Raw genomic sequence first — 19,471 nt, forward strand, 5'->3', positions numbered from 1 at the left:
TCAGCTCAACCCAACCCCTTTCTGACTATATATTACTCTTCCTACATACTTGACACTGAGAGACACTGTCCTTCAGTGTTACTCCTCTGAAGATGCCTGCCACAGCTGCTGGCGAAACGTCAGGAAAGAAAATACCAAGACCACGGTTACAGAGCCCGGATAACCCACAAGAACCAATGAACTCTGACCGTGAAAGCCTTCGACAATAGAGGGGAGAATTGGGCTAAAACGAATAAAGTGCATTTCAACAGAGATAAATGTAAAATTATCCATTTAGGTAGGAAAAATCAAATGCATAATTATAGAATGCGGTATGTAAAAAGGCAAATGTGATCTTGGGCTGTATCCACAGAGGTATAGTGACCAGATCATCACTTTAATCTGGTCTAGTTAGACCTCACCTAGAATATTGTGTTCAGTTTGGGGCACCACAATTTAAGAAGGATGTAGACAAGCTGGAACATGTCCAGAGGAGGGCAACAAAGATGGTGAGGGGTCTGGAGACCAACAGCCCATCCCTGAGGTTGGGGGCCGAATGGGCTTAGGAGGTGGTATAACCCCTACACTGGCATCCGTGCCACTTGCACCATCTAAACTGGCATGGACGCCAGCGTAGGGGTACTTTTGCTGGTCCTCCTGGACTGTGGTGGCAACATGGCCTTCGGATGCCGGCTTGGCCTCACACTGGCGTCCTCCCAGCGCAAATACTCATGCCAGTGTCCTGGGAGGCATACCCAGGGTGTTATGGGGGCGGAGCTGCTGTTAGGCAGCTTCCTAAACCCCTTTGGCCTGGGAAAGGTCCCTTGAACCTTTTTGTTGGCGCAGCATCGCTGTTTTTCAATGGGGCTATTTCCCCATTTTCCTAAGTTTTAGTTAAAAATAGCCCTTTTTTCCCATCGTTGAAACCTCTTTGGAGGTGCTGAGGTGCCACCACGGCCACTCCATCCCCAGCTGCTACAGCTCTCAGGAATGGGCTGCAAGTCCTATGAGGAAAGGTTGAAGGAGCTGGGTATGTTTAGCCTGGAGAGGAGATGACTGAGAGGGGATATGATAACCATTCATGTACTTGAAGGGCTGTCATATAAAGGAGGGTTCTGAGTTGTTTTGTGTTGCCCCAGAAGGTCAGACCAAAACCAACGGGTTGAAATTAAATCAAAACTGTTTCTAGCTAAACATCAGGAAGAACTTCCTGACTGTTCGAGCGGTTCCTCAGTGGAACAGGTTTCCTCAGGAGATGATGGGCTCTCCTTCCCTGGAGTTTTTTTAGCAGAGGCTTGATGGCCATCTGTCAGCAATGCTGATTCTGTGAACTTAGGCAGATAATGAGAGGGAGGGCAGGAAGGTTTGCATCAGTGTTTGGCTCTAGTGGCCCTTTCTTGCATGCCCAGGGTAGTGCCGATTGCCACTTTGGGGAGATAGTTGTCATGAAAAATTCGGCAACAGTAAAAGGTTACTAAATTTCTTTATGATTTATTATCAGTAAATGTTTGATTTGTATACCTATTTTATATTCCTATATACCTGGGGTCACGTAAAAATTTCTCGGGTGAAAAGGGGTCGTGAGTGGAAAAAGTTTAAGAAGCCTTGGATCAGATGACCCTGGTGGTATGATTCTAACTAACTTTTGGAAACTGGCAAGTGGTGAATTGTGCCTTGGCTGTACAAATACTGCAGATGCCGCTAACAAATTAATCTTTTGAGTGGCGGTTCATTCATGATTTATGTGTGAGTATTAAAATAAACTTCGTCCAAGTCTTCGGAGCATAATGCATATTACAAAATCGATGGCAATCCTTAGGAGCAGAGAGTCAGAGCACAGTATCCGCTGCTGGCAAATTTAATGCACATCAGTTGGTGTTACTGTCACTTTAACACTCTATCCGCTTGCAATTGGCTGAAAGAGTGGAACATTCTTGCATGCTGAAGGACAGCGTTGTACCGCGATTGGCTGCGCTGAACACTGCAGGACACTTCCTGGAATGTCTGCAACCCACCAACGTTCCGTCAGGTCTCTTTCACTGGAAAAGTGGGGCGGGGGGGCTTGTATCATTTAACGTAAGTGATTAAGGGCTGCAGAATTGTTGGTAAGGGGGATGTGGAATTTCAGTAATCTCTTTGGTGTTTTGTGCCTTGAAAACAGGGCTGCATAAATGCTGTAGGACAGGCAGAATCCATGTTCCCTACGAGGAACGCTGCTTACCAGCGCCTTTACTAAGTTGTTTCATTGTAGTTTTAAGCTCATCCTTTTCTCTTCTGTTCTAAGATCGTGGTGGAGGAATTTCCTCTAGCATTAGCAAATCAACCTCTGCTTCACCCAGAAGGGAAACATGCGCCACCCAAAATTTGCCAGAGGTACACTTTGTTTGCATTGGTGTGAATGGTGGTGGAAGAGTCTTTACACACAAGGAAAAATGTCTTTTTTCCGCTTTCTTACAGTGTTGTGTGATCAGACGTGCAGTTTGAGCAAGGATGCTTGGCCTGTTCTTTTGAAACCGGCTTTATACTAGTGACAAAGAGATTTTGCATGCTGTGCTAAAAACAGGTAATTGTTGTTAGCATGATAAATGGTTTATGTGTGTATTAAATAAGCAGTCCGATTGAACTGGAATAGTAGTGTTTATCACTTGTGTCAAAATAAAGAATACAAACACACCACTATAGCTAGTATTTAAAATATTATTAACACCATACTACTAGTAGTAGCAGTAATACTCCTTGTTCGCTGGGTTTTTGATAAGCTGAAACTTAAGTGGCCCTGTAGCTATTTTATTCACAATTTGAATTGCTGAAAAGTGGTACAAAGCTAGAAATTCTGTCCACTTATTCAGTGAATGGTTTGGTCTAATCTATGTGTGTGTGGAAGCAGAGCAAGTAAAAGAGTGTCACCTTGTGAAAGTCTGAAGATTTTAATCAGCTGGGGCTTTTATTATATTTGTGTTTTGTGATCTTGATTTTGCCAGTGTTTTTTTTGTGTTTTTCCTAACTAATCTTGGGATGCTGGGTGAGATTTAAAAAAAAATTACAGACTAAAAATAATGTTAGAAGATCTATTGCAAATATCGATGTTCTTTTGCTTAAAAATATAGAGGTAGCTTTTAGTTACCATAATAACTAAAGTAGTGATTAATAGGTACATATCAGATGAGAGGAGTTGAAATGGTTATTGAATATTGCTTTGTCTAAACTTATGTCTACAAAATTGAGGGAGAATTTTTAAGTGCTTGTTTCAGTGGCATCTAACCACATATTACATATATTATGGCTATTACAGAAATGTACAAGATAATTGTTGGAGAGGTGGATAATTAGGTGCCGATTTTGTTCATATCTTTTGGAGCTGTGCCAAAAAAACAGAATTTTTGAATTTTGCAATCCATTAATGATGTGTTAAATATTAATTTACCTCATGATCCAAAAGTTATATTATTTGGTTATATTAAAGATTATGTCATTTTGTCAGATTCAGAATCTGTCTTAACCCTATTTGCGGATATTAAAATAATCCTTGGTGCTAGATGGAAAAAACCATACCCAACAGCTTCAAGAGATTGGTTGAATTCTGTTTGGGTAAACACCTTGCTTATTAAATTAACTTACTAAAGAACCTTAAGAAACTCTTCTGATATTTCAGATACATTTATATGTTGGGCTATGTTCATAATGTTCTGGAATGATAAGTCTACAGAGGGAATGTCTCCTTATGTTTTCTGTGAGCTACTCTGAGCAATCTCTGTGTGGTATTAGTATTTTGATTTTGAGGAATTATAGAAACAATATTATAAATAATTGTTTATTAACTATCAGGAATAGCTATGAGATTTTTGTTATTTATAACAATAGGACCATGTTAATATTCTTTTTTGGATTTACATAGGCAAGCTAATCAAGATGTATAATTTATATTATAACAATTTAGTGAGCTGGTAAATGTTGTTCGTACTCTTTCTCACGCAATTATAAATCAGGATATTCTTTATAGCCCATGTGTCTTGCTGAACCAATGTTATGTATTATACAAACAGAGAGATCTATATTGTGTATACCTCTGTGTTTCTAAATAACATTATAAAAAATAATGTCTCCAGGAAAATAAGTCAGTTGCTTTTATGTTGAGGAGGAAAGCTTAAAAAGGTGATTACGGTCAAATAATGTAACATTAATCTTTTTTCAGCTCCAAAGTACCGTACTATAAAGAAGACATCCAAACTATGAGATTGGAAGTGAGCAAATTGGCATTTTTATTTTGTTTTGTTTTATATTTAGGACAATGGAGAGTGAAGTTGAGATTTTTTATGTTATAGTTGTGATTTTGAAATGATTTCTAAATACTGCTGCAGGAGTATTTGAAATGTTCTGAATGTATGGCACAAAATGGTGGAATCTTCTGATTAGACTTGGGGTAGACATCATAATAGGAGTCCTGTGGCGCAGAATGGTAAGCTGCAGTACTGCAGTCAAAATTCTGCTCATGAGCTGAGTTCAATCCTGATGTAAGTTGATTTAAGGTGAGCGGCTCAAGATTGATTCAGCCTTCCATTGGTAATATGAGTACCCGGCTTGCTGGGGGTAAAATGTAGACGACTGGAGAAGGCAATGGCAAACCACCCTGTAAACATAGTCTGCCTGGTAAATGTGATGTGACATCATCCCATGGGTCAGTAATGACCCGGTGCTTGCACAGGGACTACCTTTTCCTTTTTACCTAGACACTGTAATCATGATTCTTGCGGGAAGACCATTGAATACCATTTTCAAGTAGCAATCCATATGGTAAACAGATTCTAATAGTTACAGCCTCCATATGGCCTATCTGCTACGTGGAAGTGTTTTTCAGCAGCTTCTACTCTGAATGGGGTGTTCGAGTAGTTGAAACAAGTATCTACCTAGGCCATGGGTGATCAGTTCACAGCATGGTGTACATGTGGCACAGGGTGTATAGGTTTGTGGCATGCATGGACAGGTCCTATTATTCTGTGGTATTCAGACATGCATCCCTGCATGCTTCCCTGTAATATGGTATGCCTGATTCTTGGGATATGAAACTACACCAAGGCATGATGTGTCAGGGGTACAATGTATAACAGAGTACTGCTGTTTGGACTTGACATGTGGAATTCTTGCCAGGTTAGCAATCCCTCTTTCAGAGTTGTTTTAGAACATATCTTCTAGAGCAGAGATCTGAGCTACATGGCTCTAAAATCAGTATCTGAATTTCATGTGCCTAGAAATTAAAGGGCAATGTTGACCAGAATGTAGTCTATTTGACTTCTTTATTGTTCTATTGATATACAGAACTGACACATTTCAAGTTTTAATTTTTTTTAGTATTACCACCAAAAATGTGCTATGATCCTATGTAAGCTTTGGAGCTGAAGAAGTTTTCCCTCAATGAGAAAGGGAAGACTATAAATTGTACTGGGTTGATAAAGTAATATGATGTAAGTTTCATATGATACGTTTTAAATATTCTAGTATTGGAGGGCAAGAATCTACTTGGTAGAACCTTTCATAAATGAAAACTGTGAAATTGTGCTTTCTATGTCAGTAGAGGAGGGCACAAAATAAAGTAATATAGTGAGGTTACAGTAACATACTGCAATACTCTGTTTGCTTTGCTGGTTGGTTTTAAGATGTTTTGCAAAAACAATTTACTCAGATATCGGATAGCGAAAGCCATTGAACATGACAACAGAAACCTTGGTGAAGGATGTTAAACCAGGCTTGAAAAACCTAAACCTTATATTCATTGTACTGGAGACAGGTGAGTGATTTTTTACAAGTTTGTTATGGTTAGTTTTTAAAATCCTGTACAGAATTGAAAGGAGGTCAATTCATTTACCTGTTTCATAAAAATCTTATTCATGAGCATATAACTATAGGTCAAACCTGACAAGAAAATTTATCAGCAGATCTCCAGCATGTTTTTATTAGTAAATAGCAACCTGGTAGGGTTTTCAAGGCAAGAGACTAACAGAGGCCGTTTGCCATTGCCTTCCTCTGCATAGCAACCCTAGACTTCCTTGGTGGTCTCCCATCCAAATACTAACCAGGGCTGACCCTGCTTAGCTTCTGAGATCTGATGAGATCAGGCTAGCCTGGGCTATCCAGGTCAGGGGCTATAATAGTTACATGCTGATAAATAAGACCCTGTGGATTGGGTAAGCAGACTACCCTCCCATCATGCTGAGTGTATAGCCCTACACACAGTGTTCTATCTTCAGCATAGTAGTATATTCTGTGGATTCAGAAAAAGGTTATCCTATCCTGACCACTGCATTTATGTCAGAATATTCTCACCTTAATACATGGCCTTATACTGAATCAGTGTCAGTATAATCTACTTTGATTAGCAGTGGCTTTCTAAGGTCTCAAGCAGATGTCTTTTGCATCACCCTTTAAAACTGGAGATGCGAGAGATTGAACATAGGACCTTCTGTTTATAAAGCAGATGCTCTACCACTGAGCCACAGACAATCCCCTCCACTTCTAACTTCTATATTTGTTACTCTTTTGTACTGAGTGTTGTTGTTGTGAGGCAATACATTTTAAGGGCACACTTTCCTTTCCCTTTTCCTGTTTGTTTCTGGGGTAAAGTGCAGTGCCTCTAACAGCTTCCATAGGCTTGGGGCTGGGATAGAACTCTTGTTGCTTCAGCATAAAAACAGCAATATTCTCTTAATTACATCATATTATGGTAACTGCTTCACTACCAGGTCGGGTAACCAAGACGAAGGATGGTCACGAAGTGCGGACATGTAAAGTAGCAGACAAAACTGGCAGCATAAACATCTCTGTGTGGGACGATGTTGGCAACCTAATTCAGCCAGGAGACATCATCCGACTCACCAAAGGGTATAGATCATTCTTCTACGGGTAGGGAATGGGAACAATTTCTTTGGGTTAACTAAAAGGCCCCTAAGAAGCTACTGTAGCTATTTGAGCTGTCTGTTTAAAATCACAGTGCATTTCTTTCAGAATTTTAAAGACTGTAACCCTGTTTACAATTTCTTGGGGGCAACTCCTGTTGAACACAATGGGACGTAATTATGGTTACGATTGGGCTGAAATGGTAGATTTCTGACCATCTCTCCCCTCCATCTCTGTGTATGTGTGTGAGGGAGAGGGGGAAGGAGGAGGGGAAAGGGATGGATATTTTCCTTTAGTTGCCAGACTCAGCTGGGAACTGTATTCTTCCTCTGCAAAATGAAGACAGTTCTTTAAGTTTCATTCTTTGTCCTCTCTGGGTCACTGCAGATGTAATGTGGCTTTGTCTTTAAGCATGGCATTTAGAACAGACCACCTTATAGCATACTCCCATCTCACAAACCCCTCTCTTAGTACACAAATTCTCCCCACTAACTGTAAACATGGCTCTGTTGTCACAGATGTTATTGCTAACCAAGCATCACTCTTCAGCCATGAATTTCAAAACATAGAAAGCTGAGTCTCAGATGTGCATGGCACCTTATTTTTTCTTAGTGGACACAATTCACCATTGGCACACCAGCAGCCATGGGATATATTGGCCATCTGATCAGTGTGCTTGTGGGAAGAAAAAACTCAAGCCACCTTCCTTATGTTACAAAATACTTGCATTTTCCAAGTGGTGTAGTGGGGCTGTTTTAAAATCTATCAGGCTTAGCCTGCCTGCCTGTCTGCCTGCCGGCCTCTCTCAAGACCCCTTTCTCTGTCTTGTCTGGAGATAGCAATCCTCTTTTGCGTGGAATGTAGTCTGCTTTTTAGAAGCAGGGACTTTTGGCTGGCTGTTCTGTAAGGGGGGGAAAACAGCTAGACAGGGGCTCTGAACCACGTTTTGCATAAGCACCCTCCTCCTGAAAAGAAACTCCTGGCTCACTCCTAGTCCAAAAAAACCACTTGCTTGGGAATCTCCAGGCTGGAGGGGGTATGCTTTGAAATAACTACTCGGGAGGGGTTTACAGCCCCCCCGACTGGGGGAAAACCACCCAGCCCCTCTTCCCCCTCCTGTACAGGGAGAGGGGGGCCCCCCCACACACCCCTGCCTGCCAGCCACTCTGTAAAAAAACAGACTCTGATGCATAGCCACTGATAAGCAGCAGTAGCAGGCAGAGAAGTTAGCCACACCCCTCCCCACTCATGGTCACACCACACACACAGCCGGAAGTCCCACCTCCCTGTAATTTTTGACAGCCGGAAGTCCTGCCTTCTTTCTGAGTTAAGAGAAGAGGTATGTATTATAGCTGTACTCATTAACATTAGCTTAAAATCTACGGTTAAGGATACTTTACATATTCTTCTTATAATTTTTAGTATTTTTGTCCAAAAGTCCCTAACCTCTGGGCATTCCCACCACATGTGGGAGAACCATCCCTTAGATTGTCTACAGTGCCAGCACATGGGGCTTAGTCCTGGAAACATATTCACTAATTGCGCTGGTTTTTTGTACCATTTTGTGAAAAAATTGTGTTCCAATTCATTAAATTTAATCACTTTAATTTCCTCTAATCCTTTCATAATTTTATCTGCTGTGTTTTCTGATATCTGACCTTCCTTACTCCAAGTTTTTTGTAAATATGATATTGTTTTATCTTTATTTGATATCATTTTCCTGTAGATTTTTCTTGCCAATCCTTGTTTTGATTTTTGCATTTCTTTATATATTTAATCCATTGGTTCCTCTGACCATATTTCCCCTTTTTCATTAATCATTTTAACCCTTCTGTAAAGGCCTGTTGTTTTTAACCAATGTTGCTCGCCTATCTCTTCTACTATCTCCTGTAGAGGTTTTAGGGTTCCTCCTCTGTACATATCACCCAGTCTATAGTATCCTTTTGACCTTAGGGTTTCCCACCATTTACATTCCCTCATTTCGGTGTGCGTAGTCTCTAGCGGTGCCCATCTTGAGGTCCTTCCTAACCATAAAGGTTGCCATTTATTCCATACCTCTAGTGCTGTGCGTCTGGGCCCTATGGTTAATTTTAAATCTTTACTTATGACCTTTGAGAAAATGCCAAATCTTCCTGTGTCACTGTTAATCTTATTTTCTAATCTAACCAATTTCTGGTCACTTTCTTCTCCTATCTCTAATAATGACTTTAATTGAAAAGCGGCGTAATAGCTATTCAAATCCGGGACACCCCAACCCAATTCTGATCTAAGGCTATATACCAACTTTTTTTGAATTCTACATTTTTTGCTATCGAATATCCACCCTCTTATCAATCTATTCCAGTGTTCTATTTTTTTGGTACTAATTCCTAGTGGTATCGTCTGAAATAAATACGTTAACTTAGGCACCCAGAACATTTTAGTACTTCTGATTCTAGAGGAGATTCCTAAAGTTTTATTTCTCCATCTTTTCATATCCTTCTCTATCTTTCTCCATACGTTATTATAATTGACCTCTGATATTCTATTAATATTCTTTTGTAATACTATACCTAAGTATTTAAACTTTTTAGCTCCCAATCCTATATTTTTTTCGTCCCTGTTCACATTGACATATATAATTTCTGATGTAGCCATATTGACTCTTAACCGTGAACACCTGTCAAAGTCTTCTAATATAATCTTTTTCTTTTATACCTTCTTTAGGGTTTGTCATAATAACCATAATGTCATCAGCAAATAAATTAATTTTCATTTCTTCTTCCTTGATCTTATAGCCTTCTATCCTTGCGCTATTTCTTATCCTTTCTGCTAGTTGTTCTATCGCTATGATAAATAAGAGCGGCGAAAGCGGACAGCCTTGGCGAACTCCTCTCTGAATCTGAAAAACTTGCGAGTGATCATTGTTAACCTTCACCACTGCTGTTCCATCCCTATATATCTCCTGAATTTCATTTAAATAATTACTTCCTATTCTGTATTTGCGCATAACCTGCCACAGGTATTCTTGGGAAAGAGTGTCAAAGGCTTTGAATACATCCAGTTTCAGGAGGCCCAATTTTTTTTTTGGCCATGTTGCAGGACGTTAATTATATTTCTAATAGGGTGTGCTATATTCCTGTCTTTTACAAATCCAATCTTGGTCCTCTTTTATTATATTTGGGATAACCCTCTTTAGTCTGTTTGCTAATATTTTTGCGAATATCTTATAGTCTTGGTTGAGAAGTCTTATAGGTCTATATGAGCCTACCTCGTCTTTCTGTGGTTTTAAAATCACTATTATTTCTGTTTGTCTCCACAAGTCTGGAGCTTTCTTGCCCTTCAAGACTTCATTAAACACCGCCTGAAGTTCTGGAGCTAGGATTTCTGCCATTTCCTTGTAGAATTCGCCTGTAAACTCATCTAGACCTGGTGATTTGCCTTTTTTTAGTTCTTTAATTATGTCTCTTATCTCTTGCAATGTGATATCTTCTTCCAATTTAACTTTCTCGGTCTCCTTCAATATTAAGTTAATGTCTTCTTCCAAACCTACTGAGTCCCTCTTCTTATATAAATTTTTGTAAAAGGACTCAAACGCCTCCGTAATTACTTTAGGGTTTTGTGATGTTTGGTTATTAACTTTTATACTTTTGACCCTTTGTTTTTCCTTTCTATTTTTCAGATAATTAGCCAGTCTTTTTACTGAGTTTATGCTATTTCTTTGAAATTCATTCCTCACCATAACATCCCTTTTCCATATTGTTGCCAAATCTAAAGCCTCTGTCTGTTTTTTAAGTTCCGTAATTTGTCTCAGTACATTAGGGTTATATCTGTTTGTTTTTTTATTCTGTAACCTTTCCAATTCCTGGATTTTAAGTTGTCTTTTTGAGTACCACACTTTTTATAATTCTTTCTTTTTTTATGCAATATCCCCTTATCACCCCCTTTGCAGCATCCCATAAGATATTAGTAGTGACCGACCCTCTGTTTTCCTCAAAATACAGCTTTATCTGCTCTTTCATATATTGTCTATCTTCTTCCTTAACCATTATTAGATTGTTGTACCTCCAGTGACTTTTTTTTTGTTCTTGGTTTATCGCTATTTCAATATTTATTGGGGCATGGTCAGATATCAAAATTGGGTGAGTTATAATTCCTTTTATGTTCATATTGCTGCTCTTCCCTAGGATTATGTAATCTATGCTTGATGCTGTTTTATGTCTACTAGATATGTGAGTGGGTTTGGGATGTAAGCCCATAAATTCATGCGCCTCTTTCAGACCCCATTTTCCTCAGATTGCGTACATGTGAGAGTCCCAATCCCCTGTGCTACTTCGCCAAATCACTTGCTCAGACTTGATGCAGAAACAAAGGATTTATTGAAGGCTTCAGAAGATATGAGCAGACACGGATCCAAAGTTACAAGTGAACTAGCTTATCGGGGTTACAGTATATATCTACTACAGGGCAAAAGGTTCACACTCCTGTTGTGAGAAACTGCAAGACAGATTGGTGCAATACAAAACATCAAACAGTCCCAAGGAGACAGCGAGGGCTATCAGCACTTCAAGGCCGGACTCGGCCTGAGGGAGTGGAGGCAGGAAGCGCAGCAGGGGAGGGAGAGCTGGCACCTGGGCAAGATAGATGGGACGTGAGACCCAGGAAGGCACGGGGAGGTGTGAACTGTTCCTTACGAGTTCAAAGGGGTGGGAATGAGGAACCTGGAGCGGTCAGAAACACATGGCCCTCACATTCTGCCCCCCTTAAGGCCCCCCTCCCGCGAGGTCGGGAGGCCGAGGCTTATCAGGATAAGCGCAATGAAACTCCTGAACGAGGCGAGGGGCCGCCATGTGGGGGGCTGCAACCCATTCATCGTGCGCGGGACCCAGATGTTTCCATCGGACAAAGTAGAACAGTTTTCCCTTTTTCCACTTGCTGTCTAAGACCTTGGACACTTCCAAGTGTGTATCCCCTCCCACAACTGTCGGCAGCTCAGGTTTGGGTGGGGGATGGAATTGAGGAGCGGCTACGTAGGGTTTGAGTAGACTAATATGGAAGACGGGGTGGACGCCCCGCAAAGTCTTCGGAAGGTCCAACTCCACCGTGACCTCGTTGATCACCCGGGATATGGGGAAGGGACCCACGTAACGATCATTGAGTTTTTTGCAAGGTCGGAGAGAGCGCAGGTTTTTGGTGGAGAGATAAACCTGTTCTCCCACCTTGAGTTCCCACCCCGGGGAGCGATGCTTGTCTGCTTGCTCTTTGTATTTACGCTTGGCCCGTTCAAGGTTCTTTTGTAACCAGGGCCAAGAGGACCGGACTACTTGCACCCACTCCTGAACTTCAGGTACCGCCTCGAGTTCAGGGGTGATGGGAGTGGAGCCGAAGGGGCCAAAGTCTGTCCCGTACACCACCTGGAAAGGGCTAAACCCCGTTGAGGAATGGGGAGCATTGTTATACGCATACTCAGCAAACGGCAGCAGGTCAACCCAATCGTCTTGGTGATAATTGACATAACACCTGAGGTAACATTCAACCACTGCATTCACTCGTTCGGTCTGCCCATCGGTCTGCGGGTGGTAGGCCGAAGAGAGTCCTTGCTCTTCCACCCCCATCAATCTTAGGAAGGCCCGCCAGAATTTGGCAACAAACTGAACCCCCCTGTCGGAGAGAACCTTCCTGGGGACCGAGTGAAGCCTGAGGACATGGGTGATAAACAACCTGGCCAGTCCCTGGGCCGAGGGGAGCCCGGCACAGGGCACAAAGTGGACCTGTTTGGAGAACAGGTCCGTGATTACCCAGAGTACCGTCTTGCCCCGGCTGGGAGGCAGATCGGTGATAAAGTCCATGGCTATCACCTCCCAGGGTCGGGAGGGGACTTCCAAGGGTTTCAAAAGCCCGGGAGGCTTTCCCATTCTTTTCTTGGCCGTGGCGCAGGTGGGGCAGCTGCGCACGTACAGTTCCACGTCGGCTCTCATGCTAGGCCACCAAAATTGCCGTCTTACAAGGTGTAGGGTTTTTACGAAGCCAAAGTGACCCGCAAGTTTGGCGCCGTGGACTAATTCCAGCACCTCCTTGCGGAGAGGCGCCGGGACATAAAGTTTTCCCCCTAGTGTCCACCAGGAACCCTGCTGCTCCATGCCGGAAGGGAGAGCCTGCTGCTCCGCCTCCTGTAAGGAGGCGTCCCGGAGGCGCTGCTGAAACGCCTCCGGGATTCCCTTGAGCAAGGGATCGCCGGGCGAGCGAGCTTGCGATCTGGTGGTGACGGCCAGTCCCTGGACTTCCCCTCGTTGTTCGGGGATAAACAGGGAGTCCACCGGACGGTCAAAATCATTGCGGTACTGGGGCAGTCGGGACAAAGCATCGGCCAGGGCATTCTCTTTACCGGGAACATGTTTGAGTGTGAACCGGAATTTGGCAAAAAACTGAGCCCAACGAATTTGTTTCGCGTTGAGCTTTCGGGCTCCTTTGAGAGCCTCCAAATTCTTGTGATCGGTCCACACCTCAAATGGACTCTCTGCCCCCTCCAGGAAGTGTCTCCAAATGGTGAGAGCATGCTTGACTGCGGCCGCCTCCTTCTCCCAAATGGCCCAGTTAATCTCGGACTGGGAAAACTTCTTAGAGAAGTAGGCGCACGGCCGTAAGGCGCCGCCGCCTTCCCGTTGCAGCAGCGCCCCTCCCATAGCTACATCCGAGGCGTCCACCTGGACTACAAAAGGTTTGTTGCAGTCCGGGTGGGCCAGGACCGGTTCGGACGAAAAGAGCAGTTTTAAATTATCAAAGGCCTGCTGACAAGGAGGAGACCACTGCAAACGGGTGGAAGGCAGAGCGGCGTTTGCCCCTTTTCCCTTGGTGCGCAAGAGGGAAGTGAGGGGAAGGGCCACCTGGGCGAAGTTGGGGATAAAGTTGCGGTAAAAATTGGCAAACCCCAGAAATTGCTGTAACTGTCGGCGTGTGGAGGGGGGTTCCCAATCCTTAACCGCCCGAACCTTGTCGGGGTCCATCTCCAGACCGTGGTGAGAGATGACATACCCCAAGAATGTTATGGAAGGTTGGTGAAATTCACACTTGGACACTTTAGCATACAATTTATGGTCCCTAAGCCGCTGGAGAACCTCACGCACCAGACGGACATGTTCTTCCATAGTTTCCGAATAAATGAGAATGTCATCTAAAAACACTACCACCCCACGAAATAGCAAATCATGTAATACATCATTAATCAATTGCATGAATACGCTGGGAGCCCCAGAAAGTCCGAACGGCATGACTAAGTATTCAAACATGCCAAAACAGCTGGAGAAGGCTGTCTTGGGTTCATCCCCCTCCTTGATACGGATGCGGTGGTAGGCTTCCACCAAATCCAATTTGGTGAAAATTCGGCCCTCCTTCAATTGTGCTAGCAGGTCTGGAATGAGAGGGAGGGGGTAAGCGTTAGACTGGGTGATAGCGTTCAGCCTGCGAAAGTCAATGCACAGTCTCAAATCCCCTGTCTTCTTCTTGACGAAGAAAGCAGGGGCAGAATACGGGGCTTTAGACGGACGGATAAAACCCCGGGCTAAGTTGGTGTCCAGGTAGTCCCGTAAGACCGCTTTCTCATTAGGGCTCATGGGATAAACCTTTCCCTTGGACAGCTTGCCTTCCCCCACAATCTCAATGGCGCAGTCGGTTTCTCGGTGTGGGGGCAGTTCATCACATTCCCTCACATCGAATACATCCGCGAACTGTGCATATTCGGAGGGTAGCTGGGGTGGAGCGGTAACAGGCGCCGGGGAGCCCACCAACGCGGCGGCTGGGGTGCAGAATACTTGGTCCTTATCGTGTAGAAGGCAGGGGTCCTCGGGGAAAGTAAGCGTCCGTTTAACCCAGTCTATGGAGGGATTATGTCCCCGCAACCAATTCATCCCTAACACCACGGGGGTTACAATGGGGGCGATGGTAAAATAAAGTCTTTCCCAATGTTCCCCAACGGCCATGACCACTGCCGTGGTGCGGTGGGTAACCGGCCCTTTTTTAAAGTCACTACCGTCCATTTGTGAAAAACGGAGGGGGGTCGGGAGCCGTTTGCGCCTGACGTGTAACTTCTTGGCAACTTCCTCACTCATTAAAGTCCGGGCGCACCCGGAGTCAACTAAGGCGGGAAACTCTAATCTCGGGCCTCCCTTGGCTAGGGAAAGGTGGACTCTGATATACACATTTTCCTCTTGGGCGCTTACCATTGGGGGAGCTCCTTGCACAACAATCGGAACGGTCTGCTGTGGAGCCCCTCTTACAGCAGACCGACGGCGTTTTTTGCCAGCATCTCCCACTCTTCCTCCTCGCTGGACGAAGGAGATGGGGTAATTGTATTCCGTGACTCGGCGGAGCCAAAGGTGGCATTTGTAATCCGGGATCCCGATGGACCGGAGGAAGTGGAAGCTTCTTCTTGGGTGCGCGCGTGCAGCGCCGAGGGTGCTCTCCGGCGTCCGAGAGCACTACTCCGGCGTCGAGGTTGGCCCTCCGCCGGGGCTTTCTCCGGCTCGGTCAGACGGGGCGGGGGAGGACGCCCGGTACGGGACGGGCATTGCGAGGCGAAGTGGCCTTTGCCTCCGCATACCAAGCACACTCCCGCTTCGAAGCGTTTGCGGCGTTCAGCGGCCGAGGGGCCGCCGCCGCCCGGTGCTCGGGGATCTCGGGGCCCGCCTGGTTTGTCCCCTCGCCGCTGAAGATCGCGACCGGTACGCTGCTTGGACAGATTCAGTAGTTGCTTACGATTTTCAATGTCTGCCGCATGGCGGACCCAACCCTCGACATCAGGGGGATTACCCTGCATGAAAGCCCAGTGTTGCAGGTCCGGGTTCAATCCCTCCCTGAAGCACTGCACCCGGGTGGCTTCACTCCAATCCAAGATCCTACTCGATAGGGACTGGAATTCGCTTGCATACTGCGCCACCGACTTAGTCCCTTGGCGCAGCTGCATCAAGTTGGCCTTAGCCCGCTCCCCCAGGTTCGGGTCCTCGAACCGGTTTCGGAGAGCAACCATAAACTCATCTAGACTCCTTAGTACAGGGGAGCGGAGTTCGTACCGCAGCACCATCCAGGCTGCCGCCTCGCCGTGCAAGAGGGAGGCCACGTACAGGACCCGGGACTCCTCGGAGGTGAAGGTCCGGCCCTGCTCACGCATAAAAATGTCCACTTGGACTAAAAAGAAAGTCAACTGATCCCCCGACCCATCGTACGTGATCTTCAGGTCACGGCGGGTCGGGGCGCTAGGAGGGACGGGAGGGGATACCGGTGCCCCGTTCATCACATTCCCTCACATCGAATACATCCGCGAACTGTGCAAGACTGCAGAAGCTCAGTTGGCTTAAATTAGAAGCCAGGTGAGTTCATGTGAGTAGTACAGACATATAGTAGCTACCCATGCCATGTTCCAAGGGAATCCAAAATCAGACATATTGTGAGCTTAGTTTATTTTACATGTTGGAGGGCTTTCGTGCTGCTGACATTAAACAAGGGTTTCTCTCTATCCAGGTATGCATCTGTTTTCAAAGGCTGCCTGACTTTATACACTGGACGCGGAGGAGATCTACAGAAAGTTGGAGAGTAAGACATATAGCTTATCCCAGCGTTGCTTTCAAGGGTTGGGGTAGGTGGGCTTGGTTGGTTCAGATGCAAAGCTTGGTGTTTGCAAAATAATAGTATTATTACAGAGAGTGTACCCTGAAATCATGGAAACAGCTCCCCAGACTTCCAGGGTAGAATATATCTGTGGTGTTTTCATATAGTATACATTATGGTACATTTTTCAGTTTAGTTGGCATCTTGAGAGACTAGTCTGGTTTTGGAATCGTAAAGCTACATATCCATAGAACAAAAGTCCGCAATCTTTAGTGCCTTACTAAACAAAGGTATATCCCCTGATTAGGCTTGCATTGCTAATTCTCCAGGACACACGCTCCTCTATTTTGTAGAATAGACACCTCAGAAATGTCCATTTGGCTTACACATTGTGACTTCGCATTCCGAGGTTAATTGTATATCACTTTCCCTTACAATTTAGTACCTTGCTGTTAATGTGGTACTGCATGCTTTGCAAAAGAGGGAAAGAAAGTGTGGTCAGTGCATCCACCACTCCACTGAATACTTAATCTGCAATCTCTCCTGCCACAGGTTTTGTATGGTTTATTCTGAAGTGCCAAATTTCAGTGAGCCAAACCCAGAGTATGTGGCCCAACAGTCACAAAACAAAAATGTGAGTATAATGGGATAGCCTTAGCTGATGCTGGCAAGTGAAGTAACTTTGGGTCAAATTGTGGGAGTATCTAATGTTCCCTTTGGCTTCCCACTCCTGAGGCTGTTCCTCATTCAACCACACAGGATTCCTTTGTATCTTCTGTTGCCACTGGAAAACTGGGTACTCTAGAAATCCCAATTTTCCTTGTGCTACCAGAGCCATGCAACAGAAATTATTTAATCTGATTCCCATTTACCACTCACTTCCACTACTTCTCTCCTCTACACTTCCACATTTATACCCTGGAACAGACCGCTGATAGATTTACCAAGTCTCAGGATTGAAAGCAAAATGGAAGGTTTGGAATACAAAGCAACTCTTTGAGAAGCATGCCCATAGATTTTCATTTTAAAAGGTGTATCTGGGGAGCCTCTGCATTTGCCAGAACATGTGCATAATCTTGGTTGTTTCCCCAGATGCAGAATGACAATCCAGCGCCTGCAGCCTCACAAACTACACCAGGCCCCCCCTCCTCAGCAACAGCAGCAGGTAGGCAGCGCTAAGCAAACTGAGCACTCTCAGGTGAGTGATGCACATCATGACTTGTTTAGCCAGAGGCAGGTTTGGAGGATTAATGTTGTCTTTCCATATTCTTTAGCCTGCAAATGCAGTATATGCTTCGTGACCTGCAAACACTTTGTGCCTCCCTGATTCCTGCATATCTAGTCAGACTGGCGAACAGGACTAGTTCAATGCAGAGTTAGATGTGCCTACGCCAATTGATTTTAAATGTATTGAGAGTCGCTAACTCTCCATAAAATCTAGGTGTTAGAAACCACATATAAGTAAGAACTGGGGACGGATAGGGCCTGGGTAGCATTCTACAGAAAACTAATGAAGCAGGGAGAAAGCTAGCTATAATTTTGGTTACTGTTTAGGTTTTCTGTTTCCAGCAAGCTTTTTATATAGGGGAGCATTGTAACATATGTTCCTCCACATGCAGTCTGACATGGTACAGTACTTCCTACTACGTTGTTCCTATCTTGTTCTCTTGCATGTGTAAATCAGGCAAGATGTCTTGATTTTGTTCTGAACTATGCCACTGAACCATTACAATACTTGAGGCAAATTACTCCATCCCCACACTTTGTTTTTTATACTGGCATTTAAAAAAATGTCCAGTATTTAATGTATCAACAGAATTGTTCTGACCATATTATTCTTTCAAACTTTCCACAAGTTTATTCTAGTTTCCACAAAACCATTCACTTGTTCCTCTCCCTTCACTGAATCTGACATCTTGCACTGACAATACAATTTGACTATTCCACATTCTACACAGTCAGAATTTTTCTGAAACCCATTTTCATCCAATTGTTGCAGTTACTAACAATTTAGAACTAAATCTCTATCTTCCATATTAATATTTTTAATGTGTCCCATAAAAATGTAATGGTTTTGCCTTCATGGTTTCAGTATTTTTTTCTCCTATACTTGTTTTTAAGCCTCTGATAACCAGAATGGCAATGGATTGATTACCCCTGGCAGCTCCACACACCCACCAAGTGTCCCCACCCATCCAACCAGCGGTCGCATCACCCGGAGTCAGCCCAACCACCAGAGCGGAGGGTCACTGGGAACAGGTTCCTCCTCTAACCCAGTCAGCAATGGCAAAGAGACACGGCGAAGCAGCAAAAGATAATGGGTGCAGGACTAGAGGGCACCTCTTCCTTTGCCATCTGTTTGTTACATTTTTACCTCCTGCTGACCTAGCTCTGAGTGGTAGATATTGAGAAGAGATGGACACTAGCCTGGAGCACAGACTATGAAACCTACTTAAGTTTAGCCACTGAAATGTACTTTTAACAATGTGATGTTGAGCACTAAGTAAGGAATAAGGTTTTCGGTATAGTTGTATTTCATGTAAAACTTGTACTTTTCAGGGCTCACTATACATGTATACTACGCTTTCATTCTCTGCAGGAAATTGGCGTGGCCACTCTTTCATCTTCTTTGTCTCATTTTCGTCCCACCATTTATCTTCCCACATCAGTTTTCTGCCCTAAGGGCATGTGTCCTTAAATTTAGCTCAATTTAGATTTCTGCAATACTTAAAACCATTTACTGACATGGTAGATTCATAGCAAAGTGTGTGAAACTATCCTGGATTGAATGGTGTTAAGGTTGTGAACAAAAAGACAACAGTGTTTAGAATTTCTATGTGGCTCTCACAGAATATTTTTAACATGGGAGGGGGTATAGCAAGTCACACATAAATGTATGCTATCTTTTCCAAGCCAAACAAATACTGGCTATCTCCGAGTGGCGAAGATCACTGTTGTTTTTCTTCCCAAATATATTTTTGATAGCTTGCAGAATCCTGTGGGTTCCATAGATATGATGATGTTA

At 44.0% G+C, this 19,471-nt stretch overlaps 1 protein-coding gene and 1 long non-coding RNA gene across 2 annotated transcripts; both read left to right on the top strand.

The window, feature by feature from the left end:
* Positions 1-1,948: 1,948 nt before the first annotated feature.
* LOC130482789 (uncharacterized) lies at positions 1,949-2,482 on the top strand. Its single transcript, XR_008933510.1, has 3 exons — positions 1,949-2,008; positions 2,264-2,352; positions 2,437-2,482. It is a non-coding gene; the product is annotated as an uncharacterized LOC130482789 (long non-coding RNA).
* A 3,157-nt stretch (positions 2,483-5,639) lies between these two features.
* NABP2 (nucleic acid binding protein 2) lies at positions 5,640-18,836 on the top strand. Its single transcript, XM_056855638.1, has 6 exons — positions 5,640-5,761; positions 6,714-6,852; positions 16,360-16,431; positions 16,999-17,080; positions 17,539-17,611; positions 18,568-18,836. Exons 1-6 carry the CDS (start codon positions 5,683-5,685, stop codon positions 18,762-18,764), a joined length of 642 nt encoding a protein of 213 aa, XP_056711616.1. The 5' UTR covers positions 5,640-5,682; the 3' UTR covers positions 18,765-18,836.
* Positions 18,837-19,471: the final 635 nt, after the last annotated feature.

Source organism: Euleptes europaea, chromosome 1 (assembly GCF_029931775.1).
Source record: "Euleptes europaea isolate rEulEur1 chromosome 1, rEulEur1.hap1, whole genome shotgun sequence".
NCBI classification, from domain to species: domain Eukaryota; kingdom Metazoa; phylum Chordata; class Lepidosauria; order Squamata; family Sphaerodactylidae; genus Euleptes; species Euleptes europaea.

Excerpts from the sequence above, each read along its gene's own strand:
- NABP2 (XM_056855638.1), top strand. The coding sequence starts at position 5,683 with ATGACAACAGAAACCTTGGTGAAGGATGTTAAACCAGGCTTGAAAAAC. Across the intron at positions 17,081-17,538 it reads AACAGTCACAAAACAAAAAT|ATGCAGAATGACAATCCAGC; the intron begins GTGAGTATAATG and ends TTGTTTCCCCAG. Across the intron at positions 17,612-18,567 it reads CTCCTCAGCAACAGCAGCAG|CCTCTGATAACCAGAATGGC; the intron begins GTAGGCAGCGCT and ends CTTGTTTTTAAG.